This window comes from Apodemus sylvaticus, chromosome X (assembly GCF_947179515.1).
Source record: "Apodemus sylvaticus chromosome X, mApoSyl1.1, whole genome shotgun sequence".
Taxonomy (NCBI): Eukaryota; Metazoa; Chordata; class Mammalia; order Rodentia; family Muridae; genus Apodemus; species Apodemus sylvaticus.
Genome location: NC_067495.1, coordinates 116922319 through 116945636, shown reverse-complemented (window position 1 = coordinate 116945636; position 23318 = coordinate 116922319). Strand labels below are relative to the sequence as shown.

The 23318-nt window shown below is 40.6% G+C and overlaps 1 protein-coding gene and 1 pseudogene across 1 annotated transcript; both read left to right on the top strand.

Annotated features, from left to right (window-relative positions):
- Nucleotides 1-310: 310 nt before the first annotated feature.
- On the top strand, nucleotides 311-5079 carry LOC127674655 (rhox homeobox family member 1-like; annotated as a pseudogene).
- A 9076-nt stretch (nucleotides 5080-14155) lies between these two features.
- On the top strand, nucleotides 14156-22378 carry LOC127675300 (rhox homeobox family member 1-like). The gene is made up of 4 exons (XM_052171370.1): nucleotides 14156-14222; nucleotides 14356-14833; nucleotides 17318-17363; nucleotides 22328-22378. Exons 1-4 carry the CDS (start codon nucleotides 14156-14158, stop codon nucleotides 22376-22378), a joined length of 642 nt encoding a protein of 213 aa, XP_052027330.1.
- Nucleotides 22379-23318: the final 940 nt, after the last annotated feature.

The window sequence follows — 23318 nt, the reverse complement described above, 5'->3', positions numbered from 1 at the left end:
CCAGCACCAGGACTTCAGGATATTCCCGCCCCAAACAAGGAACAGTCTGGAAACATGATAGTAGGTGTAGGGCCTTCTATTTTAAGAGTGACCAGAACATGTTGGGAAAATTTGGCTGCCTTAGGACGAGTCTGACCACAGGCCAGCAAAGGGGCTGCTTGACTGACAGTTCTGGGATGGAGACCAAGGCATAAAAGCCTGCTCTTGACACTTTGGTTGTTCAGAGAAGACATTAGAAGTGTGTGTGTGTGTGTGTGTGTGTGTGTGTGTGTGTGTGTTCAAGACAATTGTGACGAAGCTCAGCACAGGTATGATAATTCTCATAGCTTTTACCAGTACTTACCAAAACTTGACAATAATACTAACCTACCCCCCAACCCCCGCCCCTGTAGCCCTGGTGAAGGTAAGTCCTCTGATGTGTCTGCTGAGCAAGCAGGCCCCGCAGTTCTGCCCAAGCTCCTGTAAAGGTGGAGCGTGGAAGTACGGCAGGCTCTTATCTTAGCTGTCCTCCTATTGCTTGAAGAGACACTAACATGAGGGTATCTTATAAAAGAAAGTATTTACCTGGTGGTTTGCTTACAGTTTCAGAGGGTGAATCTATGATCATCATGGCAGGAAGCATGGCAGCAGGTGGGCAAGCATGGAACTAGAGAAGTAGCTGGGAGCTTATATCTTCATTAATAATCTCTCAACAGAGAGGAGGGTTATTAACTGGGAATGGTATGGGCCTTTGAAGCCTGAAAGCCCACCCCCAACGACATGCCTCTTCCAACAAGGCAACGCCTCCTCTAACAAAGCTATAGCTCCCCATCCTTCCCAAATACTTCTACCAACTGGGGACGAAGAATTCAAATATATTTGCCTATAGGAAGCCATTCTTACTCAAACCACCACAGGATCTAGGTTCACTTTCTGTGAAAACTCAAAGGAAGAGGTCTCCTAGATAATCACATTGATTTAATTTCTTTTCTTTGCCAACAACCAAGAAGTCAATATGGAGCACTAGGCCAAGAGGTAGTTCTACAAACATTTTTCTTCAAGGGCTCCAGAGTAACTGGGAGATATTTTCTTCTTCCCTGCAAATCGACTCTTATAGTTGACCACCATCCCTTCCCTAGGAAGATAATTCACCAAGGTCAGAGGATTCAGCTGAGATGCAGTTTAAAATGCCATTTCTGCATCTCTACTTGCCCAAGGACTGTGCCCTCCCTGAAAACACATTCTACTTCTCACAGCACCAAACTGCTCTCACTAGGGCAGGTCAGGGCTCAATCCATAGCAACAGGTGACGAGCACGAAGCCAGAACATTACATCTATAACTGGACACATTGTAATGTAGAACGGGCTGGAAGAAATCTCTTCCAGGTCAAGGGTCACCGCAGTGCTTTATTACCGGAACTCCATTGGAATTACCAGACGTTCCAGTTCGGTCTACAGATGTAAAAGTAAAATGGACAGCGCCGAAGGTATGGAGTGTTATATCATCAAGTACTCGTTCATTGTGGGAGTTGGTGAGGGTGGAGGTCTAGGGAATGGTCAGTACGTCGCTGGGAACGGCGGGACGGAGATTTAACTATTTCTGTGAGAGTAACGGTTGGGGCTCGGGAGAGATGACTGGACAGGCGCGCCATGCGATGCGACTTCCTGCCTACTTTAGGCCTCAACACCTGAGCTTTCTCTATTTTCCCACCAGGTATGAAGGTTTTGCTGGCTGAAGAGGTGAAAAATGAGGAAGATATGGGTCAGGGCGAGCCGGCATTCGGAGTTACAGCATTAAAAGGGAGAGGAGACAAGGAATTAGATGGAGAGGGTCCCGCTGCCGCTGACAGCGAAGGCCTTGTAGATGAAGACACGAACAAGGAAGATGGTGGCGCCGACGGAGACCAGAACAGTGAGCAGCAACTGATGGAGCCGATTCCTGAGGCTGCTGAGGGAGAGGGTGTCCAGTCTGTGGCAAGGCAGGTGCCACGACGTCGATTGCGCCATAGATTCACCCAGTGGCAGCTGGAGGAACTGGAAAGCATTTTCCAGGCTAATTGTTTCCTCAGTGTAGAAGCAAGGTGAGGAGATTGCCTGGCCGGCCGTATGTCCTATTTGATGGGAGCGCGTGCTGGCCCGCAGTGACCGTTGACTTTCCCCCTGGTCCCCCACAGGGCTTCGTTTTTAAAAAATTATATAACTTCATTTATTTCGTGGTGGTCGTGGTGGTCGTGGTGGTGGTAGTGTGTGTGTCTGTGTGTGTACACACACACACACACACACACACACACACGCACGCACGCGTGCGCACACACGTATGAGGAGATGACACTTGCAGCATTAAGTTTTATGATCCGTCATGTGGATTCAAGGCATCAAACTGAAATCATCAGGGCTTTCTGGCAAACACGGGTACCCATTCAGGCATCTTGTCAGTCCCAACAAATACTTGTCTCTTGAAATACTAGTCACTTGGAAAATTCAGTCTGCCGGATCCTGTGTCCTGCACTACAGTTCTGGGGTAGGGGTAAGAGTCATACAAAATGAGGATGAAGGTATTTTTATACAGTATTTAAATGAGTCAACGTGGAAAACTTCAATGTCTCTCATATTAATTAGTAAGACGTTCAAAACTGAGCTATGATTAGGACAGTACTGAGTGGTACCCTGCTCTTGTTAACATTTTTGATATGTCTGTACAGCATGTATTTTGCCTTTAATTTTTTATAATTATAAACTCCCTGACAAACTTCTCTCCTTAACCCCCACCTCCAAGATCTCATTATGAATCCCTTGCTGGCCTGACACTCACATTATAGAGCAGACTGACCTCAAACACAGATCCGCCCACCTTTGCCTCCCACGTGCACCACCAAGCCTGGTCCCCAATATTCTCGTAGTATTTTTGGTCTCCATTTTTTGCCATTGTGCCCACAGAAAAGGGTCCATAAAAACAAGACTTGCTTTCTGATACAAGAGTTCACTCTGTAATCCAGGCTGTGGACTTCCAAGAACCCATTGTCTGAGGCTCCCTTATTCTGGGAACTTGGGAATAGACTGCCAGTAGTATGGAGGGTTTTTGTTATTTGATTTTTTTCATTTTTGTTTGTTTCTTTATTTGAATGTTTCTTGTCTGTCTGTTGTACTTTTAAGATTTTCTTTCCCAGGGCTAGTGAGATGATGGTTCAGTGGGTGAAAGCACTTGCTGTGGTGTCACACACCTGTAATTCCAGCACTTGGAGGGGCAGACGCAGGCAGATTTCTGAGTTCGAGGCCAGCCTGGTCTACATTTCTAGGACAGCCAGGGCTAAACAGAGAAACCCTGTCTTGAAAAAAACAAAAACAAAAAAACCCAACCAACCAAACAAACAAATAAATAAATAAACAAAAACAAATAAAAAGTACTTGCCACCAACCTGGAGAACCAGAGTTTTGTCTCCAGGATTCACATACACATGATGGAAAAAGGAAACTAACTTCCATTAGGTGCCCACTACCCTGTACATGTTCACTGTGGCACAGTGTGTGTGTGTGCATGCATGCATGCACCCCCCCAAAAATTAAAATTAATGTAACATTTAATTTCCCCCAACACTCAGCATATTGGATGTCCTTGTATACTAATGGTACATTAGAAATCTTCATGTTCTCTCTACTAATCTGTCTTCTTTTGAGTTTATCCTTCTGTCCTGACCAAGGACCTCACACAGCATTCCCCTGTGTGTATTTGCTTTGCAACTATTGTTTTGTTTGGTTTTCTTTTGTTTTTAGAGGCAGAGTCTCCTACACCACCACACCCAGTATTACCAGCATTTTGCTTAAGGTTGTTGATGCCTGTGCTATTGTTTTTAATAATGTTTATTAGGGACATGCATGGTTTTCATGTGTATGGATGGTCCATTAATAATAAACTAAAATTATTTGTAGGATTTGTTTAAAACTTCAAAACCTTCAAGATAAATATCAAAGAAGGTGGGGGATGAGACCAACATTTTAAAGCAAATATAAAAGATCCTTCATATATTTTCTTTCATGTATAATGGTAAACACTAAACATCTATCATTTTACCCTCAGAAAACAACTGGCCAGATGGATGGGTGTGACTGAAGCCATAGTGAAGGTCAGTAAACCAAAGAAAGCCATTTGGCAGGACAGCCATTTTAGAACTTGTCTTATGTCTTGGACTTATTCATCTTATCCAAGAAATTGTTAACATAAAACTGTTTCAAAATGTTTTTAAAGATTTTTTTTATTTTTATTATGTGTATGTCTCTGTTTGCATATAAAACATGTGGCCAAGTGCCTAAAGAATCCAGAAGAGGACATAAATTCCCTGGAGCTGGAGTTACAGGTAGTCTTGATCCACCTGAGTTAGGTACTGGGAAACCAAACTCTGATCCTTGTGCAAGAGCAGCAAGTGTTCTTAACCATGGAGCTGTCTCTGCAGTCCCCTCAGAATTACTTTTGAGCTTTAACGTCTTTTTCATTTCTTAGACACATAAATATTACACATATACATATTCTGCGGATAAATTATAAACACACACGTGTTAACTTATAAAATAGGTATTTAGTATATATAATTATATTAATTATATAGATATATAGACACATATATATTCCATATATAACTATGTGCAACTCCTTGTAATTCTGGAATCTTTTAGGAAGGGTTTCTCTATAGAGTCATACTGGGGTTAGGAGCTCCATGATCCTAAGCTATTTGAAATGTTCAAAGCCAAGTATCCATTTTATCCTTCCAGGAGGAAGATGAGTTAGGTGATCACTCACAGGCTGAACCCAGCTCTCATAAAGCTGATGTAAAACACTTTTCTGGGACTATTTTGCAGTGCTGGGGTGGAAACCAGGGCTTCCCACATTCTAGGCCAGCACTGGACCCTGTGCCAGCCCATCAGCCCCTCACAGAATTAGAAGAGTAAGACATCAGGTTCTAACACTGATATATAAACTTACATGATCTGTTTCTTCAATTATGGTTCTTAAAGTTTATTGTGCTGAACCAATTCCTTGTTCTTACTCATTGTAGAGATGGTTTCGGAAGAGAAGAGAACAATACAGGCGCTATAAGAGGCTATAAAGTCTCAGAAGTTCTCCTCCTGCTTCTCAGAACATCTTTCCCTGAAGACTGTAAAGGAGCCCTGGAGTGCCGCTCTAGCCCGGGCACTGGAGACAGATGAATTTTTGTTTTCTGCTATTGACAATATACTATTAAACTTTTATCTCCGAAGCACTTGTATTTCAATAACAATATGAATTTTCAATGTATTTGTCTCATACGCCTTTTGATTTAGTAAGATGTGTGTAAGCTTTCAAGGAAATATCCTTTAAACTAAATAACAAGGTTTCCTTGCATGAGATGATATTGCTGTACTACCATAGGCAGGCTGTTTATATCACAAGAGCTTTGCAAGTTGCCTAGTGGGTTTTCACTGACCCACATATTCTTTTTTGTTCACTTGTCAAGCTGGGATCAACACTTCTCCTACTCTGTAGGGCCAAAAATATAGGAGAGAGGCAGGATAAGACCTTAGAGAGAGTCCTTATCCAGACAAAGCTGATTCTTGCCTGAGTGAGGATTTTATTTCAACCATGGTCTCTGAGAAACTTCCTTATGGGCCGGCCATTCATGGGACTCTCTGGAAGCAGCACAGTGGCCTTTTATTTAGGCTGCTTCCCAAACTCTTCTCTCTTTCCATGGCATAAATAGGACCCTTTGCCAGAAGTCCTCCTGCTTCAAAGGGAAGAGAAGAACCCACCACAACCTTTTCAAGGAGGTGTCTCTCTATAGCCCACCGAACCCAAACCCAGAAGGCTTATTGTCCCTCTTTCCTAGAGCACATGCTGACTGATACTTCTTAAGGTATCTTTGCAAAGTACACATATCTTGTGAATCCAGAACCAGACTAATACTGAAAATATGTCTTTTCAATATTGTAACTTCTTAAATAGTGCATGGTAAAAGGATTACCGTTTAAAAAGTCAAGAACACAACTTTATTCGTATCATGGTCACTATAATTCTGAAACACTCTACCTACATAGATGTACTACCAGCACTCCAGCTGAAGGGCACTGGAACTCGCCATCAGGACTATAGTCTCCAGTTCAGAAATCAACATGAATGAAATCAAATAATTTTACCAGAAGTATGGAATCTCTCTTTGCCAAGCCTTCCTGGATAAAACCAAAGGAGACTCTGAAAAAAAATTCTGGTGGCTCTGTGTGGTAGAAACAAAACATCCCCACTGCTCTGTAAAATTTTGAGGAAAAGATCTAGATGCCGTTTTCCTTCTATCACATAGGCATAAGTAGAAAACTTGTTTTAGCAGATAAATCTAATTGTCTGCTTTAAATAATATAGCCTATAAATGGGTTTTACATCATGCCTCAGTACACTAGAGAAATTCTTATTTTGTTGATTATGTTTATTCTAAATTATAAATCCCTATAAGAAAGTCCATTTGGTAATAATATTTCTGAGAGAGAAGTTTACATAGATTAAAATAAACAATTTTATAGGGCAAAAATTCAAGAACATACAGTGTCTATTACTGTATTCACCATATGGCTCTGTATGCCTGGGGTCTTCCAAAGTCATGGATGATTCAGAGATGCAATATTCCCAAAGCCTATAGTTCCCAAGAAGTTCATTACAGATGCAGAAGCTTACACTCTCCCCATCCCCTATGGAGTTGGAATTCCTCAGTAGCTGCCCTGTCAGACTCAGAGCCCAGCTGCTTGTAATTTCTGCTATGATCTACCCCTCACTCCTCATCCTGAAAACACAGGCTGATCATTCAAAGAGATGCAAGAGTGGCATCCTTTACTTAAGGGAGCAGAGAGAGGCTGGGGATGATGTTTGTTCTCAGGACCTATAGTACATAGATAACATATAATCAGCCAGCAGAAAGCCTCAATTTCAAAAGTGACTTTTTTTGTTTTTTTGTTTTGTTTTGTTTTGTTTGATTTGGGTTTTTTTTTTCTTTTTTTCCGAGACAGGGTTTCTCTGTGTAGCCCTGGCTGTCCTGGAACTCACTCTATAGACCAGGCTGGCCTCAAACTCAGAAATCCCCCTGCCTCTGCCTCCCAGAGTGCTGGGATCACAGGCGTGCGCCACCACCGCCCGACTTCAAAAGTGACTTTTATGATACAAATGTACAAAGGCTATACGTTTACAGATGGTTTCTGTCGTCATTACTAGAAAACAAGAATCAGAAACAAAAAAAATCGAGCTGAAAAAAACTCTCCAGGGTGCATCATAGCTAAAACATTAAATATACAGAACAAAGAAAATTGTACTGAAAGCCACAAGAGAACAAGTGAAGATATAGTTACTGAAACACAAAATGGGACTACAAACATAAACAGCAAAAAAAAAAAAAAAAAAGAATAAAACTGCTACAATCAATACACACCTTTCACTAACACCTTTAAAGATCCATGGCCTTAACTATGCAATCAAAAGACACAAGATAGATAAATGGATTAAGAAACAAACTTTATCTTTTGCTGTCTAAAAGTGAAAGGATATGGGGAAAAAATACTCCAAGCAAATGGGACTAGGAAACAAAATGTTCCTATCCTAATATCTGACCCAAAACTAAAATTGATCATAAAAATAAGGAAGAACACTTTATTCTAAGCAAAAGACACTGAAAAAATACACATACTCACACAAACCTGCATACATACTCACACACATGGACACACTCACATGCACACTCAACTACACACACAGGCAATAACAAAACACACACACTCACACCCACAACTCTCTCACATACACTCATATACATGCACATACTCAATCACACATACTCACACACCTAGACATTATACCACACTTTAGTACACACACACACTAACACATACACAGATACTCACACACTCACATGCACAGACAAAACATTCATGTGTAAAATAAATACATCTAAAGTATATTTTTGTTAGCAATTGTCCTTATTTTATCTGTATGGATGCTTTGCCTACATGTATATGTAATATGCATATGCGCCGTGTGCATGTAGTACCCACAAAACCCAGAAGAGGCTTCAGATCCTCTAGAACTGGAGCTGCAGAAAGCTGTGAACTGCCATGTGAGTGCTGAATCAAACCAAGAAAGCAGTCAGTGTACTTAACTAATGAGACATCTATCCAGCCCCTATATTTATTTATTTGGTAAATACTCTTTTAGAGGGTAAGGACATTTTATTCTAATAAAATTGCTATTATTAAAGAATTTTAATAAAAAATGTTGTTGAATTTTATCAGATGTTCTCTGATATCTTTGGGACGATTTTATAGCTTTTTCTCTCTTTAAATTAGTGCACTGAATTGTGCCAGCAGATGGCTAAAAGGCAAATAAGAGGAAAACGTATTATATAATTAATTAGTATTACATATATTATATGTAATACTAATTTATTATATAATATATAAGATACAGTAAATATTATATAATATATTAAATTTATAATAATATAAATATAATATATAATATTATATAAGTATATAATATATAAATATAAATATATTATATAATAATTAGATAATATAATATATAATATATTATGTGTATAATTTATATTATATACATCACATGTTACATACATTATATTATATTACATATACAATATAATGTATTTCATACAATATATTGTATATTAATTGTATATTAATGGACACATTATTGTATATTAATATATAAAATAGTATATTGTATATTAAATATTAAATATTAAATATTAATATATGGTGCATTGTATTCCTGTTGTTTTTTTTTGTGTTCCTTTTTTTTAATTTTTTAAATTTTATTCGATGTATTTTTTATTTACATTTCAAATGATTTCCCCATTTCTGGTCCCCCACTCCCCGAAAGTCACATAAGTCCCCTTCCCTCCCTCTGTTCTCCCACCCATCCCTTCCCACTTCCCTGTTCTAGTTTTGCCTTATACTGCTACACTGAGTCTTTCCAGAACCAGGGGCCACTCCTCCGCTCTTCTTGTACCTCATTTGATGTGTGGATTATGTTTTGGGTATAAATATTATATTAATATTTATATTAATATATAATATATGTGTTATGTGTTATGTAATATATAATAAAAATATTTTATAATATATAATATGTAATGTGTTGTGTATCATATATTGTATTTAATATATAATATTATATATATATATATATTACAAGTATTTTAAAAGAAAAAATCTGTACAGAAAGGATAAAAATTAAGAAATAAACAAGTAAATTTCAAAGAAATGTCCCATGACCTTAATACCATACAAGATTAAATTCTAGGCAAAAGACTTCAGTAAATCAAAAATAACTTCAAAATCATGTAGACTGAGATCAAAATGGACAGTTAGTATTTCACTTCCAAATAACACCATCAGTTCTTCTTTATGGCGACTGCACAAGGGGTATGTATGCATGTGTTGATAGGGTGTGCACATAGAAGCCAGATGTCAGGTGTCTGCTCTCTGCCTTTTTATTTTCAGTTTCTTTGAAACAGGGTTTCTCTGTGTAGCCCTGTCTGTGTTGGAACTCACTCTGTAGACCAAGCTGGTCTCAAATTCAGAAACTGTCTGTTTTTCAATTCAGAGTTTCTCTGTGTAACAGCTCTCGGTGTCCTGGAACTTGCTTTGTAGAACAGGCTAGCTTCAAGCTCACAGAGCTTCTGCTTCTGCTGCACACATGCTGGGATCAAAGGCAACATGCCCAGCTCCCTACCTTGTTTTTTGAAACAAACTCTCTCACTGAACCTGAAGAGTCATCCCACGAGCCCTGGGATCTTTGTATTTCTACTTGACACCCTGCTCCATCAGCACCGGGCTTGGAGATGTCCACTGCAACTGCATTGCCTGAACTTTTTCATGGCAATGAGAACTAAAGGAAAAAATGCTTACAAGCCAAAATGTAGGCATATATTTAAAAGATCAACAAAGTGGCAGGATACAAAATCAAATTAAAAATGCAGTTGAAGCTGGGTAGTGGTGGCGCACGCCTATAATCCCAGCACTCTGGGAGGCAAAGGCAAGTGGATTTCTGAGTTCGAGGCCAGCCTGGTCTACAGAGTGAGTTCCAGGACAGCCAGAGCTATACAGAGAAACCCTGTCTCGGGAAAAAAAACAAAAAAAAACAAAATCCAGTTGCCCTTCTATACACTAATAACAAAACATGGTGAGAAGAGAGATCATGGATACACTTCCATGTACACTGGTCTCAAAGAAAATAAAATGTCTAGGAACACACCTAACCAAGGACAACCTCTCCATTGGAACAAAATTAATGCCAAGTGAGTGAGAGGACTAAAGCCCTCAGTGTGAAACCCAAAATGCTGAAATTACTAGAAGAAATCATAGATATGTAGGAAGGACTTTCTGAATTTCTGAATAGGACTCCATTTGCTCAGGAAATGAGAGCAACAATTGACAAGCAGAAACTCATAAAACTAAAAACCTTTTTACCGCAAAAGAATTATGATATTTTTTTTTAAATTCTGTAAGGAATGTGGGGGTTTTGATTTAGTTTGGAGACCCTTAAAGTAGATAAGAATCTTTGCCAGCAGTACATCTGACAAATGATATGATGCAAGTACTCAAACAAACTAAATTCTCTCAGACCACTAAAATCAAGAAAACAAAGGACCCAATTAAAAACAAACAAACAAATACAAAAACAAAAAAGGAGGGGCTATGAGTCTGAACACGGAGCTCTCAGAATAAGAAATAAAAAAAATATATTATTGAAGTAAAAAAAAAATCTCTAAAGTGTTCAACACCTTTAGCAAGTTCAAATGAAAACTACTTTAAGATTCATCTTCTCCCAGTTAGAATGGCTAAACTCAAGAAATCTGTTGACCACAAATGCTGGCAATGATGTGGGAAAAGAGAACCCTTGTTCACTGTAGGTGTGGCTGCAAGCTGATGTCATCACCCTAAAAATCAGTGTGGAGAATCTTCAAGAAGATGAAAATCTACCAGATGGCCCAGCTATACCACTCATTGGTCTATGTCCAAAGGACTCAGCATCCTAATCCACAGATATTTGCTCAGCCATGTTCATAGCTGGGAAATGGAAACAACCTCAGTGTCCAACCAAAAAAAATGGGTAATGAAAACGTGGTACATATGCACTATGCAATACAACTCAGCTGGAAAGAAAAATGAAATCTTCAGGTAAGTGGGAACTAGAAAATATTATATTGAGTGAAATAACCCAGATCCAGAAAGACACACATAGCATGTTCTCTCTCATGTAAGGTAACCTCGCTCCAAACCTTCAGGTGTTGTTAGTACATATTGTGGAGTACCTACAGAAACTAAAAAAGTAAAATGGGACCATGGGGAATTGGATAGCACTGCAGAAGCAAACAGCATTACATAAATAATTTGAAAGAGGTAATACAAAAAATTGGGCCCTTAATTGGGAAGTTGGGAAGTCAAAATAAAAAGAGAGCATTAAACAACATTAAGGATGTGTGAAAAAAACTATATTTATCTAAATAATATGTAATACATATAAGTCTATGTGTATAAACATATGCATGTACATATATGCTTAGAATAACATATATATACATTTATATATAAAAATGTATACGCATACATTATATATATATAAATATGTATTTTATACATATTTATTATATGTATTTATTATATTATGTTTTAATATATAATATTAATATATAACATATAATATAATATAATATATAAAAATATATAATATAAAAATATAATATAAAAATATATTTATATATAAATATAAATTTATATATAAATAAAAATTTTATAAATATAAATATATAATATAAAAATATATAATATAATATATAAAATAATATAATATATAAATACGTATTTTATACGTATTTATTATATTGTATTTTATACATATAAAATGTATACGTATACTACATTTTATATATATATAAAAAATGTATACATATACGTATACATTTTTTCCTAAGTTACATTATTCCACTTGGGGTGACAATGCTCCTCACAAGAGGCATAGACTCTATAACAAAACCCCCAATTCCAGGCATGAGACTCTCCACTTCAAATTGTTGGCCAGAGAAGTCAGAGAGATTTTGAAAAATCTTAAAATTGTCTGCCTACTGCTATTGCCTTGAATGGTCTCCCAGGACTGAAGGTTAGTCTGTATTGTTGGAGACATGACACACTTCACACACCGAACTTGGAAAAATACAGCTGGATCTGACCTAGAAGCCTTGTCCCTGAGGACTGGCTTTCATCATAAAATAAGGTGCCATGCAAGCTTCCAAGTGATGAATGCAAGTAGGAGTCCTAGCCAGTTGTGATCCTATGTACACTGTAATCACAAGCAAGAAAATGCACTTTTTCAAATATACTGGCAACATTTTCAAGGATAGATCGCATGTTAAGACAAAAAGTGTATCTCCATGAGTTTAAAAATTAAATAAGGTCCACTGCCCACTACTTTATTTGAAAATAGAGATATTAAAATTTGGGAAAGGAGATGGACTTTTTTCAGTGTGGTATGTGTTCAAAGCTAGATTCAAACAAACTCTGTAGCTTAAGATGAAATTCTGATCTTTCTGTCCATACTTCCTGAGTTCTAAGATTACAAGCATTAAAAGACAGAGACTCTTCTGGGCAGTGGTGGCACACATATTTAATATCAACATTTAGGAGGCAGAAACACGTGAATCTCTGAGTTCGAGGTCAGCCTGGTCTACAGAGTGAGTTCCAGGACAACCAGGGTCTACCTAAAGAAACCCAGTCTTGAAAAACCAAACTAATTTTTAAAAAGAAAGAAAGAAAAGAAAAGACAGTGTTCAGGATTAACCATGGGTAACATTACACAAGCTAGGCAAGGACTCTATGCAATAAGTGGTATGCCCCAACACAAAAATTGATATCTTTATAATCTTGACCAGAGCTATAGAGGAAAAAATCCTGTTCTGTGCACCTTGACAACAGCAGTTTCAGGCTACACAACAAAGAACAAACAAGACCCAAAACAGATATGTGTAGGTTTGGTTTTAAGATAGGTCCAGAATTCTGAGGTATGTCTTTTGGAGGGAGAAGAACCCCTACTCTGACACCAGGACCCCAGAATATTCCCACCCTAGAAAGAAAACTGCCTATTGATATCCTAGTTACTAGGGGCTATTTCTAGTCTCAGAGTGGCCAGAACATGTTGGAAAACATTTTCTGCCTAAAGACCAGTTTGACCACATGCCAGCCGAGGGGCTGCTTAAATGATAGTCTCTGGATGGAGTTTGGCGTCTGCTCTTAACCCTTTGATAATTCAGAGAAAACATTGGGAGGGCCCATTCAAAAGAAATGCAGGGAACCTCAGCAAGGTATGGCAATTTTCACAGTACTTCAGTTTTAACAAGTCTGTCCAGTACTAATAAACCCCAATACGCACTCAAGCTCCTGAAAAGGCACAACATGAACACATGGCAGACTCTAACTGCACTTTCTGTGAACACTCAAAGGAAGAAACCTCATGGATAATCTTATCAGTTTAATTTCTGTTCTCTGTCAAGTAACAGGCGCCTACTATAAACTACTAGGCCTAGACACCCTTTGTTTTTAGAGGAGATGGTCTCACTGTGGTTCTGGCCATCCTGGAAATCACTATGTAAACAAGACTGGCCTGGAACTCAGAAATCCACTTCCTTCTTTCCCCTGAATACTGGGATTAAAGTCATGAAAAGGCACCCTCAACTAAACAAGACGTATTCTAAAAACACTTCTCGGAGGTCTCCAGAGCTTTTCTTCTTCAATACAAGTCATTTGGCACAGTTGACCCCAGAAGATAATTTATCCATCTGCAACTTGGTTAGCCACGTGAGCATCCCTACAAGCCTGAGTACCACGCAGTCCCTGCAAATATATCCTGCTCCTTGCAGCACCAACCTGCTCTGTTTTGCACCTCGGGCTCAACCCATAGCTGCAGAAGATCAAATGGAAGTCAGGATAGCACACCCATGATTGGATAGTTGGTAACCTGCACTACCGCCCCCAAGGGCTACAAGAGAATCTCTTCCTGGTTGAGAAGCTTGGCTTTCGGCTTTCGCCTTTAGGCTTTCATAACCTCAGGAGCTCCAACTCAGAATCTGCTGGGGCAAGCTACAGAGGAACATTCAGGACATGGAACATCAAAACGCCATCTACGTACCTCATGAGGGACTTGTGGAGGACAAGGAAAAGTTGAACGGTGAGTGCATTCTGGGAATGGTGGGTTAATGATGTCTACGAGGGGAAGAGCGATTGGCTAGGCGCTGTGCGTCACAAGCTCCCCGCACCTCCGCACCAGCCCGACGCCTGGGTTTCCGGTTCCCCACTTCCAGGTTCTAAAGCACTGATGGTCTTGCCGGCTGGAAGAAATGAGGGAGAAAGTGGACGGGGCCCGCCTGGGTCGGGAGCCGCAACAGCAGCAGCAACAGCAGCTGAAGGAGAAGGAGTAGAAAAATTAAGCGGAGAAGGTGGGGCTGCTGCTGGCGCTGCGGGCCTCATGGGTAACAGGAACCAAGACGACCATGGCGCCACTGGCTGTGACCAGGACAAAGAGAAGCAGCCAGAGAAGCCAGTTCTCGAGGACGTGGTGGGCACTGAAGATGTACAGCCCATTCCAGTGCTGGTATCTGGTGCACAGCCTGTTCCAGTGCTGGTATCTGGTGCACAGCCTGTTCCAGTGCTGATATCTGGTGTACGGCCTGTGTCCGTGCTGGTACGCCAGCGTAGTGTACACTACAAGTTCAACCAGTGGCAACTGAAGGAGCTAGAGCGAATTTTCCAGCAGAATCACTTCATCAGTGCAGAAGAAAGGTAAGCAGATCCTGTTTCCAAGGAGCACATGACAATCCACAGTGGCTGCCCTGTTCTCCTCCTACTACCCCTTTAAAATTGCACATTTTAAGTGTATTTGTTTGATTTGTTTGTGAGAGTGGGAATGTGTTACTGTGGATATAAAATACAGGCTTGGGTTAGTACGTTCTCTCTTTCCACCAAGTGAGTCTCAGGATCAAATGTAGGCCATCAGGCATGTTCTCTTTAACTTTAACTTTACCTTTATCTTCTGGGCTATGTCCTCAGCTGGCCTCTTACCCTAAATAAAAGCCACTTCCAAAATCAAGGTTGCCAGAATCCTGCATCCTGCAGTAGTGTGGTGAGGTGGTGTGCTAGGGTGGATGGGAGACTCGTGCAAATGTTTGTTCTCGATAGTTTTATATCAACTTAACAGAAGCTAACATCATCAGAGAGGAGGGATCCTTAACTGAGAAAAAGTTTCTATAAGAGCAGGCTAGAAGCAATGGCTAAATTGTTAAGAGCAGTAGCTGCTCTTCCAGAGGAGCCAGATTTAAATCCCAGCACCCAAATGGACGCTCACAATTGTCTGTAACTCCAGTTCCAGAGGACCTGGAATTCTCACAAAGACATACATGCATGCAAAAGATCAATGCAAATACAAATAAAAACAAATATGTTTCTAAAGATCAGGCCATGGGCAAGCCTTTAGGGTATTTTCATAATTATTGCTTGAAGCAAGAGGGCCCAGCCCATTGTGGGTGAGGCCACCCCTGGGCAGATGGTCCTAGATTCTATAAGAAAGCAGGATGAGCGAACCAAGGGGTACAAGCAATATGTTTAGCTGCATCAGCTCCTGCCTCTAGGTTCTTGCCCTGCTTTCTGTTCCTGTTTTCAGTGCTTTTGATAGACTGTTAGCAAACTATGGAACTGTGAGCAAAATAAACTCTTTCCTCTCAATGTTGTTTTTGGTCATGGTGTTTCATCCCAGCATTGGTAACTCTGGCTAAGACAATGGGGATGAAGGCATTTTCATATAGTATTTAAATGAATAAGTGGAAAACTTCAGGCAATGTTTTCTCTATAAGCAAAGCCCTTTTGAAAGTGTGAAGTTGAGTGGTTGGAATAATAGAAACGTCATAAATCTGTATATCATGTATTTTACTTTAAGTTTTTTTGTTTGTTTGTTTGTACTTATGAGTGCATTGGCTTTTCAGGGTCTCCCTATATACCCCTGGCTTGCATGGAACTTATAGAGTTCTACCTGACTTTGCCACCCAAGTGCTAGTTTTAACTAACTAGTATCACTCCCAAGTAAGCACCACAAATCCTGGTGGCACCTTTATCTTAGTTTCTGGGCCTTTTGGCCACTATTTTATCTCCCTTCCCATAAAAAAAATGGTCTGTAGCCAGACAGTCGTGATGCACACCTTTAATCCCAGCACTTTGGAGGCAGAGGCAGGTGGATTTTTGAGTTTGAGGCCAGCCTAGTCTACCGAGTGAGTTCCAGGACAACCAGGGCCATACAGAAAAACTCTGTCTTGAAAAACCAAAACATAAAGAATTAAAAAATACATAAATAAAAGAAAATAAAAAATGGTCTGTGAAACAAGATTCAATACTAGGCATGATCACATCTTCCAGTAATCCTGGTGGTAGAAATGCCAAGCCTGGACAGGGGTGACTTCCCTTGTAAGCTTGGGCTGCTGTCTCACTTTTCTCTTGCTGTGATAAGATACTATGACCAAGGCACTTTGTAGAAAAAAAGAGTTTGGGGAAGCTTACAGTCTGAGAGGATTAGAGTTCCTGACCATCACAGTGGGGAGCATGACAGCAGGCAGGCAGGTACAAGGCAGTAGTTAATATCTGAGATACAATGACAAGGCAAAGAGACACTCAGAATCTCATGAGTTTTGAAAGTGCAAAGCCGACCATCTCTTCCAACAATATCACAACCCCTAATTCTTTCTAAACAGTTCTACCAACTGGAGAGTTTATTCAATACAGTAAGCATTCAAACATGTGAGCCTGTGGGAGAGTGACATTCTCACAGATGCAAAGTGAAACATTATCTCAAAACATTATTTTTAAAAAAGCATGATGCATAGTCCTGGCTATCTCACTCTGTAGACCAGACTGACTTCAAACTCACAGAAATCCACCTGCCTCTCCTTCCTGGCTGTTGGGATTAAAAGCCCAGTGGAGGCAGGGTGGTGGTGGCACATGCCTTTAGTCCCAGCACTCGGGAGGCAGAGGCAGGCGGATTTCTGAGTTCGAGCCAGCCTGGTCTACAGAGTGAGTTCCAGGACAGCCAGGGCTACACACAGAAACCATGTCTCAAAAAAAGAAAAAAAAAGCCCAGTGGAATTTTATTAAGCCTGGAAAATCTTCAAGGTGAATATCACAGAAAGTGAAGGGTGGGATAAACATTTAAAACAAGTATAAATAAAAAAATTATTTTTTCCAAAATGCCCAGTACTGAATATCTGCTATTTTTGCCCTCAGAAAACGTCTGGCAAGATCAATAGGTGTGAGTGAAGCCAGAGTTCAGGTAAGGAGAAGAAGACACTTTGACAGGATAGCCATTCTAGGACTTATTTCTTATCTTGGATACTTTTATCCTATGGGTAAATTTGTGTTGTTGTTGTTGTTGTTGTTTTAAGTCTTTTGTTTCAAAATGACATTTTATAGTCCTTTTTATAATTTTTCATTCATGTGTATAGATTTGTCTCTGTCTACATGCAACATGTGTGCTCGTATCCTCAGAGGCCAGAAAAGGAAATTAGATACCCTAGAGCTTGAATTGCAAGTGCTGATGAACTGCCTTCTGCATGGCCTAGGAACCAAACTTGGGTCCCCTATAAGAGCATCAAGTGCTTTGAACTCTTCTCTATAGCCTCCTTAAAATAACTTCTGGGCTTTATGGGATTTTGGGGGGGTGGTTTTTGGTTTTTTTCGAGACAGGGTTTCTCTGTGTAGCCCTGGCTGTCCTAGAACTCACTCTGTAGACCAGGATGGCCTTGAACCCAGAAATCCACCTGCCTCTGCCTCCCAAGTGCTAAATTAAAGGTGTGTGCCACCACTGCCAAGTGAGCTTTATGTTCTTTGTGAGTATAAAATGGAATAAACAAGCCCAGTCAACTTGAAATGCTCATTTTAAAACAGAGCATAAACCAGGAACTGGTGGCACATGCCTTTAATCCCAGCACTTGAGAGGCAGAGGCAGGTGGATTTCTGAGTTTGAGGTCAGCCTGGTCTGCAGAGTGAGTTCCAGGACAACCAGGGCTACACAGTGAAATCCTGTCTCAAGAAAACCCAAAAAAGAATAAAAATGAAAAAAAATGAAACACTGCCAGGCAGTGGTGGCACATGCCTTTAATCCCAACACTTGGAAGGCAGAGGCAGGCAGATTTCTGAGTTCAAGATCAGCCTGGTCTACAGAGTGAGTTCCAGGACAGCTGGAAACCCTGTCTCAAAACCCTCCCCCCCAGCCCAAATGAAACAGAGCACAGCTTCTGAAAGGAACACAGAATAGACGCATATAGATCGTATATGTGTATACATACATACATATATATATATCCTGCAGATAAACTACAAACATGTTTTTATGGTATAGAGTTTATTCATGTTTTTATGGTATAGAATAGCATTTATTCAGGGCATAGGGATGGGATTTAATAGGGTAACAGAGGCAGAGAACATTTGGGGAACCTAGAGAAATGGATATAGGGGATGTTTGTCCAGTCTTAGGAGAATTGGCTGTTTTCTTGTTGTCCAGGGTCTGTGGAGCCATCTGAGGATAGGTCAAAGGAACAGGTCCAGTAGAAGATGCTTGTGTCTGAGAGGAGATTGCAGCATCTAAAGGTTGCTTCTCTGGAGCTGTCCTGGGTGTGGTAAGCACCAGGACTTGACAAGATGTTGAAACACGTTAGTATAGATAGGGAATAAGTAAATATATTTGGGAGAAAGAAAACATTTTCTTAAGACGTACATTTGAAACCCAGAGGAATCCCACCCTTTGGAATAGGTAATAAATGGGAACTATGGGCAGATGTACTTATCTGGATGGAGCCTATTTGGTCCATAAGAGGTTGGTCTGTGTAGGTTTCCTATAGCCAACAAGTTTACTAAAGAGATAACAACATGAGTTAATCACATGAACAGTCTTTAAGATGAGCCTTTTGTGGCACAGAAGGAACAAGATTAAAAAGCTGGATCATAGTGGAATATTTATTGTTAGAGTTAGGCAAATTCATAGGAACTCAGATAATGTTAGGACAGTGACATAGCAAGAAGACAAAAATGAAGCATTTAATGGAAACAGAGTTTAGGTAAGGAGATATCAGTCTATCTGTCAATGTAGTCAGAAGTCTGAGGAATAAACAATAATTTAGCAGTTATATTAAAAAATGACAGATTCCATTGGCCAGCAGTTCTCTGTGGTCTCTGGTCTCCACGGCAGCTTGGGCTGTCAATCTGGCTTTCAAGCACAGAAAACGCAGGGCTTTTTCTCTGTGGAATGGCTACCCATGACATGAGAAATGGCATACCTTTGTTTAGCTAAGTCATTTGACTCAAGGTATCCAGTCTTGTCCATTCCTATTTCAGTGATTATTATATCACACACAATCTAGGCAGCATCCTGTAGAAATTTTCACATCAAGGCTGGAGAGATGGCTCAGTGGTTAAGAGCACTGACTGCTCTTCCAAAGGTCCTGAGTTCAAATCCAAGCAACCACATGGTGGCTCACAACTATCTGTAATGGGATCCAGTACCCTCTTTCCTGGTGTGTCTGAAGACAGCTACAGTGTACTTACATATAATAAATAAATCTTAAAAAGGAAAACAAAGAAAGAAAGAAAGAAAGAAAGAAAGAAAGAAAGAAAGAAAGAAAGAAAGAAAGAAAGAAAGAAAGAAAGAAAGAAAGAAAGAAAGAAAGACATCCACATCTTCTGAGACCTCATGGGAGAGACTGTTAGAGGCCTTTGGGTATTCTGTCATAAATTTAATAAATAACAAACTTCTGATAAGTTGAGCGTGAGACAGAATAGTAGTAGTCAAGATAGAATAGGAATGAAAATCTTAGAATAAGAGAGCTGGCAGCAGTGGCATAAAATCGTGGTGACAGGAAATGAGTTTGTCTAGGCAGATTTAGGCCTGTGACAGAAACTGAGCACATAGGCTATGGGAACAAGCCAGGGGTATGGGAGCATGGATAGGTAAGGCTTGGGCCTCTTTTCATTTACCAGACTGCTGGCAGTATGTATGACTATCTCTTAAAATATATGGTCAAAGACAATTTAGTGCCCAAAGGCTGAGAGGGAAGTTGCTAAATAATCCATACCAGCGTCCCAGAGGATTATCAGCAACATGGTTATGGCCAAGCTAGAAATTCCAGTCATCACAAGTAAATCTAGTGTCCCTGCGACATTTCCTGGAAATGTTGGAAAGCAATCCAACCTGGTCCAGGATTTTCAGCAGTTGCAAGAGCTCAAGGGATTTATGAACTGCTTTTGAGAGGGGAAGTCACCCAAGGGCTATATGTCTTAACACGAATGTCAGCCAGGATGGCAGTCATATGGACTGGGCACTGAAAGCCAACCCTTAGCCCAAAAGAGGCAGGCCAGGCCTTATCTGGGCCTAAGCGTCCCTCCTGTCAACAGGAGAAACTCTTTACCAATTACTATAGCCAGCGTGTGTTTGCAGGATTCTGAAGGCTGGTACCAGAAGATGTAAACTTGTCTGATAGAGCCAGTGCACTCACAGGAGCCAGCAGCTGGCACTGCAGGTCTGAGCGACTGTAGGGTAGAGCTTCCTGCCAGCGGCAGAAGTCTCAGCCCATGGTGGGTGGGGAAAAGGAAGGACCTAAAGTAGCTTGTTTCAAATCCTAGCAATGCTCTTGTGGTCCTGTGGCACCACCCTGCAACACAAGCTGAAGGAGCAGAGCACAAACTGTCTGGAGGATCAGAGAACAAAGAGGTGGGGGGAGGAGAGAGGCAGAGCCCCCTGGCATGGCTAAGACAGGAGCCAGACCTCCTTTTCAGGCAAAGCAGCCAAAACAGCAGGCCACAAATGAGAGAGGGAAAGAGGGGAAAGATACCCAAGACGGGAGCTGAGGGAGAGGAGCACAAACTGTCTGTCCAGAGGATTGGAAAACGAGGAAGTAGGAGGAGAGAGGCAGAGTCCCAGGTATGGCAGAGCCAGGAGCCAGACCTCCTTTATGGGCAAACCAGCTGAAACAGCAGGCCGCAAATGAGAGAGGGAAAGACGGGAAAGATCAGTGAAAAACTGAATGTCTCCCATCCTCAAGGACAACACAAGGGTAGCTCCAAGCTCAAGAAATACCTAGGACCATCCAGTCACTCTCACCAGTGGGGCATGGGGTACTTACTGAACGGGAGCTAGCCAGTGTGGTTGTGGCTGAGATGGGATGCAAACCTGCAGAGTTTCTGGATCCAAGTCTTGGCACCAATGTTGTGATCATAAAAAGAGAAGGAGGTGTGAGGATGTGTTCTGCAGCGGTGTGTGTGAGGGAAGGGGTGCCCAGCAGGCCCATGCCAAGGCATCCCTTCCTCCTGAGGGACCAGACCCACACCAGTATGATATAGAATAGAGTTTATTTATGGCATGGGAGGGGAGTTGATGGAGTAGTAGAGGCAGAGAAAAGCAGAGATAGGGAGAGAGTAGAGAAACAGAGGCCGGACATGACCTCATGGAAAGATAGGGGAGAGGAGGAGAGCCCAAGAGGAGCAAGAGAGAAGCTGAGAGTGAGAGAATAAGAGATGTCTACAAGCATGTTTTAACATATAAAAATATTTACACTTTGGATGCATTAATAGTTATATTAATAAAACTGATATACAAACTCATATATATATATACACATATACACATATATACAAAATTCTTTGGAACACTGACATCCTTTAAGTAAAAGGATGTCTCTGTAGAGACATCCCACTGGGATTATGAAATATGAATTATTCAAATTAGAATCACATTAGTGTAGCTAATCTTGATCCTAAACTATTTGAAATATTGAAAACTAAACATAACTTCTATCCTTCTAGGGGCAATTTGAGTGCATGATTAGTTCACAGGCAGATCCAAGCACTCAGAAAGCTGATGTATACTTGATTAAACAGAGACTGGTGGGAATGGGGACCTTGCTGTTGCATCTGCCCGAAAGTGCTGACAAATATCTTTAGAGGGTTCTATAGTAGAGACATAAACCAAGTGTGCAATGTTTGGACATCTGTCCAGGAACTATGCTGCAGTGCTGGCGCCAGAAAGCCTGGGCTTCCCACATTCCAGGCAAGGCCTGCACCCTGAAGCAGGCCGTCAGCTCCTCACAGAATTAGAGCAGTGAGACACCAGGGTCTTCTGAGCAAGATAATATTAATATAAATTCTATTGAGACAGATTCGAGGGCAGCCAATATTACACAATGTGTTTTCTGATTTATAGTCCTAATTACAATACTGAACCATTTTTTTTCTGGATTGTTGTAGAATTGGTTTAAAGGAAGACGAGAACAATATAGGAGACAGCAGAAGCTCTAAATGCTCAGAGGTGCCTCTTTTCTGGAAGAATATGCAGGAGACCTAGAGAAGCACCCTTATGCAAGAGCCAGATATCAATACGTTTTTGCTGCCTCAGGCTCTGTATTTTTAATAAAGAAGTGAAGTCTCTGTACCTTTGCTGCATTTGATTTTACAAATTAGTAATAAATGTGTAACATTACCGAAGTACTGTCCTTGAAACACGATGACAAGGTCTCTTTCCATAAAATGACATCACTAAGTCAGCATCCATATGCCGCACGTATCGTGCATGTTTCCCAAATACCATAGTAGGTTTGCTCTGACTCACATTACTTTCTGTCACACTATCCTGCTGCCCTCAGCCTTGCCCTCTCAACTTGTTAGACTACAAATGTGGAAGGAAGGGAAGATAAGTCCCTACTGAGAAGAGAAAAAAAAAACCCTTTTCCAAACAGAGCTAATACTGGGAATCTGGTTCTAATCTTGGGCTCTGACAGAAATTTCCTAAGAGGCTAGTCCAAGAATTCACAGGAAGCAGGCAGCAAGTCTTTCTGCTCCCAATTCTTCCCGCTACTCTCCCACTGTAGGAAGTACCCAGGGCACTAGAAGTGACTGCCAGCACGGGTGCTTCAGAACCACTAGATACCTCATCTCATCCAGACCATAGGGCGCTGCCTTCTCTTTTGTGTCCTAACCTCCCAGCCCAGGAAGCATATCATGCCTCCTCCCCAGAGCAGAAGGTGACTGACACTCTTTAAGGTATGTTCAAACTGTATGATTCTCATGGCTTCAGAAACAGGGTAAAGAGCAGGTTTTTCTCCAAAAATTAAAAATAAAAGCAGTTCCTGATAAACTGAACGTGACTTTAAATAAATAAAAAGCCACCCAGTGTACTATATTAGTGTTTTCCTCATTCTGGCTCTATGTGACAGCCATATACACCATCAGTGTCAAAATG